Source organism: Drosophila melanogaster, chromosome 3L, assembly GCF_000001215.4.
Source record: "Drosophila melanogaster chromosome 3L".
Taxonomy (NCBI): domain Eukaryota; kingdom Metazoa; phylum Arthropoda; class Insecta; order Diptera; family Drosophilidae; genus Drosophila; species Drosophila melanogaster.
The window spans coordinates 4,759,925-4,772,314 of record NT_037436.4 but is presented as its reverse complement, the minus strand read 5'-3'; the positions used below and the strand labels follow the sequence as shown (position 1 = coordinate 4,772,314).

Here is a 12,390-nt window from a genome sequence, read left to right as displayed (position 1 = left end):
CTCGTGCTGTCTCTTTCACATTGCCTAGCCCCCTCTCATTCGTTTTCCTTCAGTTCGAGTGGCATTTCGTGTTCGGTATCGATGAAAACGCACACACACAGATACACAACAAACACACACCGGAGCGTTGTGGTTTTGATTTGCAGTGGCCAAGATTCTCAAGAGTGCAGCTAGAAAATTTCATTTTATTTAAAGCCCCAAAAACAAAAGGCAACTTTTGCATGCCAGCAACACACAAAAGCCACATCGTACGGGAAAATCAGCAATCCATCCGAGGAAGGATCATTGGTAATCGGAGAATTGCAACAGACCCTTGGCCATTGGCCATTGACCAGTGGCCATAGACAGCATGCATCATGCACTCTTATTATTATGCCAAATATTTTGCTGATGGATTTTTCCACCCTCACCTGCACTGTGCGAAATCGACAGTGACACTCGATCTATTTTTAAGGCAACCCGAATGGCAGTTCATTTGTCTTTTCCCGTCTCGCTCCCAAATTTTGTGGCTTTGCAGTGGTGCCATAAACACAACACACAAGCTGAAACCTAATTTATTTAGCAACTAAATCGATGGCAGACACAGCATCAGCATTAGGAGCAACAAAAATAGAAATCTATTCTGGAATAGAAACAGGATGAACTGCGGCAACGATTGCCTTTAATGGCCAGATCTTGTACGAAAAACAGGAAAACTTTCCCCTGGTTATGGCTTGGCTACTTTATTATTTAAGTTTGCGGAATCTAAAACGGATTTCTGAGAAAACTTTGAGCGAGTGCTAAGAAAACGGAAATATATTGTTCGTAGAAATTTATTGGTATTTGCGGAAATGGTACAAAGCCTAATGATTCATAAATAAATGTCGTAGAGATGACCAGAGATGTGAGATCTAGATTAAATGACAAAGATTTTGTTTCAGAATTTCCATAACAAAATTTAATTATTAAATACTAAAAACAATGAGCTATTAAATAGTAGAAAGTACTTTTTGGGCTGGTACTTTGGGCAAAATTGGGCTGCCGACTCTTAAGCCAATTTTCTCAAACTGCTACTACTAATTGGTTTTGGCCAGAACTTAAGGCAACTTAAGTCATCAGCTTAAAGCACTCTAAAAAGAGAATTACTATTTCCTAAGTTATCTGCACCTTTTTCACTTTTTCTTTTCCCACTTTCTAGCCTCTCAAATTTTGAGGATTTTCAGAAGTGCCCGAGACTTTTCCTCATTGTTTTTTGGTCCAAATTCGATGCGATTTTTTCGAATGCTAGCTTAAAAGTGAATGTCCCATGTCGCGCACACACATGAGCACATGAAAATTTACCATTCTGTTTGTTGTTTAGCTGTCTTTCTCCGTTTCTTTCCTTTTCATTCACTTACTGTGCTGTTCTTGTTGTAATGCAAAAAGCGCATCAGGCATTTGTATGCATTAGCTGGCAAAACGAACATTTTATGGCAGCTGAGAGGGGCAAAAGCTGGAGAAAACCGGGCAAAACTGGGGAAAGCGAGCCAGGAGAGCTGGGAAATGGCTTTAGCACAAATATGCATGTCGGCACATTCTTGCATAGAATTGCACTTAAATGCAGAAAATGGCACACAGGGTTAGCATTGGGTATTGGGGTTGAGGGAAAAAACTCTAGGACAGCCCCGGGAAAACCGAGAAAATGCGACCATAGCTGGACAAGGGCTCGTTGGGCACTTATAGGGACGTCATGAAAATCAGGAAACAGGATATATTAAGTTTGAGGAATGGCCGAAGCCTGGACACACTAGTGATGTTGCTGTTGTCGCAACAATAAAATAGCCGCAGCAGCAACTCAAGCAGAAGAAGGGCCGTAAAACTGCCCCCTTGCCGCCTGCGACACTTTTTATGGCCGCACATAAAACAGCAGCAGCAACAGAAGCAACAGCAGCAACAGCAACAGCGGCAACATGGAGCTGCAGCAGCAGCAACTTTTTTCAATTGCCTGCCACAATTTCTATTAGTGTAAATATGCAAAGTACATGAAGACATGAGGCTCAACTTCCGCTGAGCTTGGCAATATAAAATGCAAAATGTAACAATGTTGCTGCTGTAGATGTTGCCACTGCTGTTGGTCTTTCTGCTGTTGCTACTGCTGCTATTGGCATTTGGTACTACAATTGCTGGCCATATTTAAAAATCTCATTCCCAAACGCTTTTCCCATTCACACTTCATTCGAGTGCGGAAAAGAGAAGGTCAGTGCGAAATGGAATGAGACGGCAATGGAGCGAGTGAAAAGAAATTTAAAGCATGGATAAATGAATGGAGCGACGTTTGAAAACAGAGAAGAAACATTAGTGAAGCAAATTGCAATGAGCAGGAAAGCAATGTGAAAATTTCGCAGAATGGAAAAATGCTAATGACTTAATATCCTCCACCTAGCATAGATATTCCTTTGAGACTCAACTGACGGCAGCGTGTTAATTGGAAATATTTCCCAACCCAATGCCACTCAAAACTCGGTCTAAATAATTTTATGATTTGCTCAATTAAATGCTCCTTTCAGCCCTTTATCAAAGCAATTTAATTTTATTAGTCACAACTTTCTATGTTGGCTATAAGCCGTCAGTTGACGAATTAATTAGCTATGAAACTATATTCTTAAATAAAAACGTATATTCTTTGGTGATTAAAGCGGATTTTCTGCGTAAATGTGGGAAAAAAGGAAGCGTTAAACCAATGTACAAAGCAATAACTTTTATTAACTGAATGTAATAAAATGACAATCAAATACTAAAAATCATTTTTTTATTAACGTGTATAGATTTAATTTGAATTAAATTTCAAACAGATCTAAAATAAATACTACAAGTTTTTCTACCTTTTGGTTTTTTTTTTCCTTGATGATGAATAAAATGTTTTCCCACCTGAATTTAAAGCAAATTGCTATGAATGAACACCTTTTTTTTAGCTTTTTTCCCATCGACTTAATGGAAAGGAAGGAAAAACTTTTCCCCAGCCTGAACTGAACTACTTAAATATTACAATTTTCATTCAGATTCCATTCGGAAGTCGGAGTTCGGACATCGGGGCGCACTTTTCGCCTATCGCAGACGAATATGAAATATTAATAGTCCGGCGAGTTCAGGCCATGGTCATGACTCAAAGTTTGCCGCGTTGGCGTTGCGGCATTAGAAATGCAAATTTCACCGTCGAGCAACCAGACTCTATCACTTTAATGCCTTTCACTGCGATTTGGCCCGTCTGGCGACGACCCACTCTCCTGCTATTTTTTCCGCTTTAATATTTTTTTTTTTTTTTAACCGGTGAATGCAACACGTGCGCCATAAATCATCTCGGATGGTCGGAATATGGTGGGTGGGTGGCTCTAAGCGCCCGTAGCGAACCAATTTCAAAAATCAAATCAAAAATAGTTTGCGAACTTCCAAGTGCTTTAACTCGCGGCAAACAATGCAACAAATTGCAGTCAGCGCAGGAGGAACTTTGTAATTGTCTTGCGGAGACACGTGGGCGCCATTGCCACGACCATGTCACCTTTATGACGCTGTTGCTCCTCCTCCTCCTCCTCCTCCTCTCAGCCCTTTTCTTAGGGCTTTTGGCCACAATAGACAGCCATGAGCGAAGTGAGCGCAATTGTGGTCGGTTGGTGTCTTTGGGCCCTTAAGATGCGTTGGCATTGTCTGTACGCATTGCTGGAATACTTGGTTATTGCAAGAAGAAGGTCTGCTGTCCTCCGTTCCAATGGGGCTTGCATGTGGAGGAGGGTCTTAATTTATGAATTTCGGAAATAATAGGAAAATTCAATTCGGTAGATAAAGGAAATACCATGCTGGCACAGCCTTGAAAGGAACTATTATTCATTGAAACCTTATCGAGATGTAGTTTATTCACATTATTTACAAGCACCTACAATCTAAAATCATTTAGTTTCAGAAGTAACTATGCACGGTAAGTAGGCTTATGGTTAATAATTACTGCACACTTTAATGGTATTATTTGCTGCAGGTGCCCCACATAGGCCATTGAATAACCCTGATATCCCCACTCAGTTCCCCTTAGTTAAGTTCAGTTCAACTCAACCGAACTCAATTCGATTCCCTGATGGACAGAAGTTTTTCTCCACCGTCGAAATTTAATTGAATGAAAACTTTTTGTCTGTCTATGGGGTCTGTTTCCCCGCCAGCTTAAACCCTGTGTGCCGGCTGTTAATTTGCTTTGAATGAAGTCGAACATGTGTGCCACGCCCCCCTCAGCCAACGCCCCCTCTTTCCGTGTACCTGGCGTAAGCGTACTGCATATGTGAATGTGAATAGTTTGCTGGCATATCGCCGTGCGTCGCTGCCATTTGTGGGTGCAAATGTCACGTCGACTTGGCCTGCTAGTCGTTTCCGTTGTAGTTGGAACTGTCGTTTTGTTTGCCGCTCAGCTACGTGCTGTGGGTGGTTCAAGGGGGTGGTGTTCAGTGGGTGATTCTGTGGGTGGTTCAGTGGGTGGCTCGGTGGTGGGTGGGCGGCAGAGCGTGTGCCGTTGACAGGGGAGACTGTGTCAAAGGGCCTGACTGCGGCTACGTCTGATGCTTGATTATGGTGTTAACCCCTGCGTGAACTTGCACCAGGTGTGACCCCCTATCCTCTAATTCTGTATTCCCCACCTTTATTCCCATTCAAATGTCAGCATTTCAATTGGCTCTCGCACAACCCTTGGCCAAAACAGTTTTCATGCTTGTTAGGGAATTTGTATAATGCATAAAGTGTCGCCGCCAACTTTGCGTATACGTAATGTGCAATGTGGCAAACTCCGTAGACCGTGCCGTGATGATGAGCAATTAGCAAACAATGCCAGCATTTTCATTTTTACTCAAAAGCAAACAGAGTCCAGTGAGTGAGTGTATAAATGACAGACAGACAGATAGTTAAAACGGGAATAAAATAGTAGACAGCGAATAGGAGTCACTTCCCCTTGGGAATAAATATGCCATTTGTGAGTAATACACAGAGAAAGGAACTGTTGAATATCTACATTTAAATATTCAACTAATTTTAGATTCTAACGAAAGCTACAGCTTATTTCGAAAGTAGATTTCAGCATTTAATTACTTTTCTTATAGTTTTTAAATTTAACGAACTTCACTTATTTTTTGCTGTGATTCAAGTGAGTTAACTAATGAAAGAAACTTGGCTGAAAAAGTGCTGGCCTTTGCAATAGCCCGAACGGGCAGCTCATAATTAAAAGTCAACTGTTTTATGGCATGACGGGATTCCAGAATCGGAGTACTCACCAGTGGGTAAAACGCTGACAGGACTCGTAGTGACATGCGGCGACCCATCCGCTGGCAGTGATAATTTGGCAGAGGACTCGCTGCTGTCAAATATTTGGGGTCCTGGCAGAACATCTTCATAATGCAAACTATCCGGTTTTATGAACGGCGGAGCTGCCTCGCCGGAAGTTGTAAAGTTATGCTCATCATCAATGTCAGCCGCAAACAGCGTTGCCTCCTGCTGATCCGTTGATGTTGCTGCTGTCGGCGGTGATGCTGCTGCTGCTGATGCTGCTGTGGCTGCTGCTGCTGTTGCTGTTGCAGCATTTCGCTTGCGATTGTAGTATTCGTAGTTTGTTTTCGTTGCTACAGCACTGGCATCGCTGTCATCAGTTGTCGCTGCTGTCGCAGTCGTGGCTATGATTTTATCCTCGACCATAAATTGCACTTTTTTGCGTGAACCCGGCGTGATTGCTGCTCCGGCTGCCGCTGTTGTCGCTGTGATGGAGGCATTGGGTGTAGGTGTTGATGTGGCCATGGGCGTGCTGGAGGACGTGGGCGTGGCAGCTGTCCCCGTTGGCGTCGGTATATAGAACTGTGACTTGCCCGCGGGCGTTACCAATCCAGAATTGTTAACCGGAGGAAGTGGTAAAGGAGACATTCCCACTCCAGGCAATTCGAGAGTCGTGGGGCGCTTCAATATGGACTTGATGGCTGGCGAAGTGGGCGTTACAGTGAGCACTGTGTAAGCTGACTCATTGTCCTTCTCTATTTTCTCCACTTTGGCTAGAGTCACAGCCTTGGGCTTGACTGCTGTTGCTGCAGTTACTGCAGCTGCAGGAGGTGATGTTGCTGCTGCGCCTGCTGCGCCTGCTGCGCCTGCTGCTGCGGGCATTTCCGCTGGCTCATCCGCTTTTTTATTGCGTGGCGGTCGTCGTGGTCCATTAGACGCCGTCGACTCTCCTCCAGAAACCATAATAATTCGCTCATAGCTGTCACCTGGATCGGAGCTGTCGCCGGACTTATCGCCCAGGCTAATACGCTGGCCAGCTATGGCCGCCACATTGCCGCTGTAGAACTTGCTGGTGCCCTTGCTCTTTCGCTCGCCCAGCTCGTCGTCGTTCAGCTGGGCATCGGCCACATCAAAGTGGTCGTTGGGCTTCCTTAGGTTACTATGGAGCTTGCCGTTTTCGCTTGAGATCAGATCATAGGGATTGACATGGCAGCGGAGTATGGATCGCCGGCTGTTAGCCCTCGAGGCTAGGCCGCTGCTCTGCAGCAGGGATTCATTATCCTCCATGAGCCAGCAGTCCGTGGGATCGGGAACTGCTGTTGGCACTGCCACTGCTGGAGATTTCTGTATGGGGGCCGGTGGGGGAGGTGCCCTGGTGCGAGTGCGACCCCTCGGCTGATTTGCCACCGTTTCACTGCGACTACGTGACTTGCTGTCCGCTTCCTTGGAGCTTGGCTCCGGGGACAGGAGTCGCGTGCGTCGCATCAGGTCGTAGGGATCCTTCTGCGGATCCAGAATGGAGGGACGTGATTTTTTCGTCGCACTCACCACACGCATGGTGGCCGCCATGGGGCGACGCGAGCTGCTCGAACCGCTGACAGCCGGCAGACGCACTGTGCCACCCGTGCCACCAATGGTGGCCAGTGGCAGTCGCGAACCCTTGCACTTCTTGCACACACTCGCCTTCTTCACGTCACGTTTCGTGCCATTCAGATACTCGGCACAGGAGCAGATCACCACGGCCAGAGCTGTGGTTCCCGGCACTCCCTCCGTTGCTGCGAAAATGGCAGCAGCATGTGGATGATATCCGTAGGATGGGCGGGCCGGGATACCACGAACAGTTCCGTAGATCCACGGCTCCGCGTACTTCATCGAACGTGAGAGGGCGCTGGGCAGGAACTCGGCGGCGGGAACCGGCGGCAGTTGGTAGGCGGTCAACATCTGGGGATGGCCATGGTGGGCCATGTGTTGCTGCTGCTGTTGTTGTTGCTGCTGCTGTTGGAGCTGCTGCTGGTGCTGCTGCAGTTGCTGGTGTTGCTGCTGCATGTGCAGCTGCAACTGCTGCATGGCCTGCATGCCGCTGACGGCGGCTAGAGAAGCGTTCTTGTCCACGCTGTCACCGCTGCCGAGCGTCTTGAGCCGCTGACTCCACGATTTCTTTGACTTGTCGTACATGAGCTGTAGAGGAAAAAAAAATTATTAAGATATAATACCAACAGCTTAAAAATAGTTAGTAATTAAACAATAAAATCAAATAACTCTACTGCGTCAAAAAATATTTATAAATAAAATGCTCTTATCATGTTAAGAATTAACTATTAATCATGTTGTGCGATAATGATTAATGGGTTATTAGGTATGAAAAACGTATAAGAATTAAGAGGAGATTCATTTGATAAACATTTTTAAACTGCATTTTAAATGACAATGTCGGGTCGAACCTTTTTGTTCGTGTTGCTAGTGCGCTCATAATACCCAATTTAAATTAATGGCTCCGATGCACTCTGTCCTTTGTTGCTCATCAGCTGAAAACCGCCTGCTGCCTGGAATGAAAGAGATAAAAAGTGAAAAAATTATTAAAGCGCAACGCGTCCAGCGGGAAATCCGTTTAGAAAAGTTTTATTATTGAAAAAGTTTAAAATGCGATTATGTGCAGGCAGGGCGAAAAGGGTTAGGTTTCATCTAATGTTTGTGTTTTGCTTTTGAGTTTGCTAATGAAAAGAGGTCCTAAAAAATAGCCCAGGATTAGGCAGAAAATTGATCCGCACAAAAAAAACGTATTCCTTGTTTACCTTAATTAATTTCGCCCAAAGTGATTAAATATTTTCAGCTGTGCCTTTTGCAGCTCCAATCGCATCCATGCTCGAAACTCAATTTGCCCCACACAAGTCCCTAGCAATTGCTCATAATTCTTCAGCTTCAACTCATTCCTACTCCTTGGCTGCCAAATCAAATAAACCAGTCAAAAGAATATAAACCGCATTCAAGGCTCTGCCACTTTTCTTCTTGATTTTTTTTTCTGGTTTTTGGGAAAGTTCTATTCATGCTGCTTTCACTGAAGAGTGGAGATTGAAACGAGAGAGAGTGAGTTGGTAGCACCTACACACTGGCTGAAAGGCGAACAACTTTGTTTCCATTTCGCCGGCAGTGAATTTTTGTCATCATCGTGACCACTTTTCACAATCAGTGGGACCAGAATCTTTGCCAGCTTTCATGTTGCTTGCTTGCTGCGATTGCTGCGCTTTCTGCTGCCAGTTTCGTGATGTTGCTGCATCTTGCCGCATCCTGCAACTGGATATTAATCAAAATGCGGGCAAAAACTCCCACGCGAGAGGTGTTGGTTGGCCCAGTTCGGACTTGGCCATCTAGTAGACCCCTGTGGAACCGGACTAAGTCTTGCCCAGACTTTCTTATTGTTGTTCTGTTGCTGATTTTCTTTCTTTATTTTTTTCATTTCTTATTTCGGTTACTTGGCCTGCAAACACGTCCGCGTGCCCCGTTGAAAAATGTTGATAAATGTTGACAATTTTTCCGGCAACCACTCGTGATAAATCTAATTTTTCTCTGGCCCTGGCCCGGCTAGCGCCTTCAACTTTCAGTTAGTTGCATTGTTGTCACCAGCAGTTGTTGTTCGTGTTGGCCGTGTTGCCTGTTCTCTTGTGACTGTTGCTCTCTTGCAGTTTTGATTACATGGCTGGCCTTGTGTAGGTGTGAAATAAAATTAAAAACGTGTCATTTTTTGCTTTATCGCCTGACGCGATGGCGCCCAAGTCCACCGAGTAAAGTATGAGCAGAGCATGACCCCTGACCCCGCCTGCAACAAAGTAACGATGTAGCAACATGAACGAGAACAACAGCTATATGGACAGGCTGTGGGTGAAATTTAAGCCACTTTTGTGGGTTTTGCCGTTTTAACTGATGGTTTGTGGTTGGGTATTGAAATGGTAAATATGAGATGGGTTTGACTTCCAGCATATTATCTTTCTTCGCGGTGAAAGAACATGTTTAAATTAAAAAACAGATAAAAACGTGACTATGATATATATATTAAGCATATAATAGAAGCCCTATTTATTACAAAAATTTAAGCGACTCTTTGATTTTACTTTCATTATTTCATCTCTTTTGAAGTTTCTCTTCTTCGTTCTATTGATTGATTCCTCACCCATTCGATTGTTTTTCGAAAGTCTTTCACTTTTGTCTGCGATTCTCCTACCTGGCGCATTCATTCATTTTTCACTTGGCATAATCAGCAATCAGAGGGAGGAATTTGCATTTAAGCGGATTTAAGCTGTAATTAAGCACATTGATTGTCCCTAGCTGACTGACTGGCTGACTGGCTTTGGCTCTAATCCGTTTCCTTTCCAGCTTCATAATTTTTCACGCTCAATTGGCCACGACTGTTGGGAGAATCGTTTCGTCCACGTTTTTTTACCCGCCGCATTTGCGCCAAATGCAATTTGTCATTATAAATTTACGTCAGTTTAGGCAAAGGCAAAGGATCGATGAGGGGCAGGAGGAGCTGGGGGATCCAGGACGACAGACGCAGCCAAGTTGCTTCCGTGTGGGTGGAATGAGGTACGAACTCTTGGCGAAAAAGGAACTACCGCATTTTTCAATATATTTCCAAGTTGACTCCCATTCTCTCCGCACAAAGTTTTCCCCGTTCTTTTCCTTTTCGATTTTGTTATTGTCTTGGCCCGTTTGGTAGTTAGGTGTCGGATTCGCCCACTTGGGTGGCAAACTTGGCCATGCCGCAGATTGATGGTCATATGAAAAAGTAGTTAACGCCCAATCGAAACTGCAGCCGAAGTTGAAGCCAAAGTCGGGCTAATTAAGTGACTGAGGGTTAAAGTTTAATATAAATTCCAGTAATCATTTGCCCATTTGCAGCTGCACGAACATTTAAAATGCAATTACGGTGCAGATGCGCAGCACCTGGGACATAAAGGCGAAATAAAGGAGCTCAGCTGAGCTCGACGAATACACCGGAGGGTTCCATTGATGTGGGCATATGCTGCCCGTTGGATTGGGATCATGCCATAAGCGGATTAGCGGACATTGGACACTGGACACGGGACGCCAGACTGCTGGACAGTCAGCAAACTCCGGTTTCTCAGGTAACTGGCAGACACATCAAGCATACGCTCCGTTGTGCAGCTCTAAATTAACAATTTCATTTAGCTGTTTGCCAGCAACTTAATTTATTCAAGTGATGACGTTCCCGGCGCCACCGTTTGCAGTCAGCTCGAAAAATTGGCCAAGAAAGTGGTTGAGGGAGGTGGAGCAACATTGCTGTCATGGTGGAAATGTGCAGCAGAACCAGACGACGACGACATAATCACCGCTTTGGAGCGCCAAATTTACGCGTTGCAAACGCTCAGCTAAGCTCAGCTCAGGCTAAGTAACATAAAATAAAAGAGGTGGAATGGTCTGGCCCTCGAAAGGAATCAGGAAGCGTAGAGGGTACTAAGAAAAATAACTACGCTAATTAAAATATTATTAGTAATCATTTGTTGCCATTTATGGAGATTGCTTCCAATGGTAATTTGACAATTGATAAATAATAATAAATTTAAATGTTATAAGTATATTATCATATTTTTGGGGTGCTGACTTTTTCTGAGTGCACTGCCAGCAGCATTTGCCAAGCGTTGTAGTGGAAGCAGCAGCTTCATCCTGCCCAGGAGATGGCGGCATCAGGAACAGGAGCTCCAGCATCAGCTGCCTTAAGTCCTCTCCGAAGGCGACGTGTGCAACTTTGGAGCTGCTTCCTGCTACTGCTTTTGTTGCAGCTGCCACAGGCGGTTGCCAAAAGAAGCAGACGGATGCGAAGCCCAGAAGGAGATGAAGATGAAGTGGCTGACGGCAGATGGAAGACGGCTGACTGGCAGCGTCTGAGTCGGCACTCTATTTATATTGAATTAAATTTATTGAAAAACCTAATGAGGTATCTTTCCTGCCATCAGTTGCAGCCTCGTTTCGGTTTCGGTCACAGTGCAGCGCCAAAAATAGTCGGCAGATTTATGCTTAGACAAATTAATTTATGCAGCAGACAGTTAAGTAAATTACGACAGGCATAAATTGCAAAGCCGAAATGGGAACGGCAACTTTCGGGGCATTAAAGTAATTTACTAAAATGTACACATGCTCTTGCGGGGGAAGATGACGACAAGAAACTAATTGAATTTGCTACTTAGTGAAATGTGAAATGTTAACAACTTTTGTGGTACATTTGCTTGTAGACCGTAGGCTGTTTGCCGGCAGCCAGGCGGTGTGGCCCAACTTTTGCCAGCCAACTTTCTTGGCCTTAAAGTGCAGTGGCAGCCATTAAATTTGCGCAATTAACCAGACGCAAGCGGAGACTGTGTGTCTGGCTGGGCCGGAGTTGCTCAACTTTGCTAAACTAATTAAAATGCATATTCTGTTGCAACTTGCACAGCAACATAAATGCGAAAACTTTCGCTCGGTCGCCAAGTAACAGGCAACAATGCAACATGCCAGTGCAAATGGGATAGGTAAACAAATGGCTGGCAGCCTAACTCGTCCAGGATTCAGTATCCTCCATCCTTCGTTCTCCATCCGCATGCAACCGCTGCAGAAGGACGACACGTTGATGACAGTTTTGTCCAGAGCCCCGGCAATTTGTATAACATGCTGGGCAGTTCCTGCCAACTCCTCGCCAGCACCACACTCCGGCTAAAGCATTTTGCTAAAGCAAAACTTTTTGTAAACTCATTAGGGCAGTTGGCCAAGCAGGCAGCCAAGCGACTGCGCTAACCAAACGGGTCAAAGCCGAACCCAACTAGTCCAGCACCACCACCGAAGGCAACTTTTTGAAAGAAAACAGCCATCTAGTGACAGAAAAAGTACACCGCCAGAAAATAGGTTTAGCTTTTATAAAAAATATTACATTGACAAATAACAAATAAAAAGTATATTTTGATAATATATTTTCTTCGGTGTAACAAATGAGCTCGGCCAGTGGAAAAAACGTAGTTTAGGGACAGTTGTTGTTTTGTTTCTGGGCCAGAACAAGGACTAGGAACAGGATCAGGACCAGGACCTACACAGGACACCGGGATAAACAAAAGGCAAGGACCGGGCCAAGATAAACAGGCAACTTCTTATGCAGGCACG

The 12,390-nt window shown here is 44.8% G+C and overlaps 1 protein-coding gene across 2 annotated transcripts in view; it reads right to left on the bottom strand.

Annotated features, from left to right (window-relative positions):
• The window catches only part of RhoGEF64C (Rho guanine nucleotide exchange factor at 64C), a 103,471-nt gene that overhangs the window by 23,939 nt on the left and 67,142 nt on the right, over nucleotides 1–12,390 (bottom strand). For both annotated transcript variants that reach the window (NM_168102.3, NM_001274496.1), the window contains 2 exons: nucleotides 7,692–7,793; nucleotides 5,259–7,428 (listed from right to left, as the gene is read on the bottom strand). In NM_168102.3, coding sequence (NP_729032.1) covers nucleotides 5,259–7,425 — 2,167 coding nt within the window. In that variant the 5' untranslated portion in view covers nucleotides 7,426–7,428; nucleotides 7,692–7,793. The remainder of the gene's footprint in view (nucleotides 1–5,258; nucleotides 7,429–7,691; nucleotides 7,794–12,390) is intronic.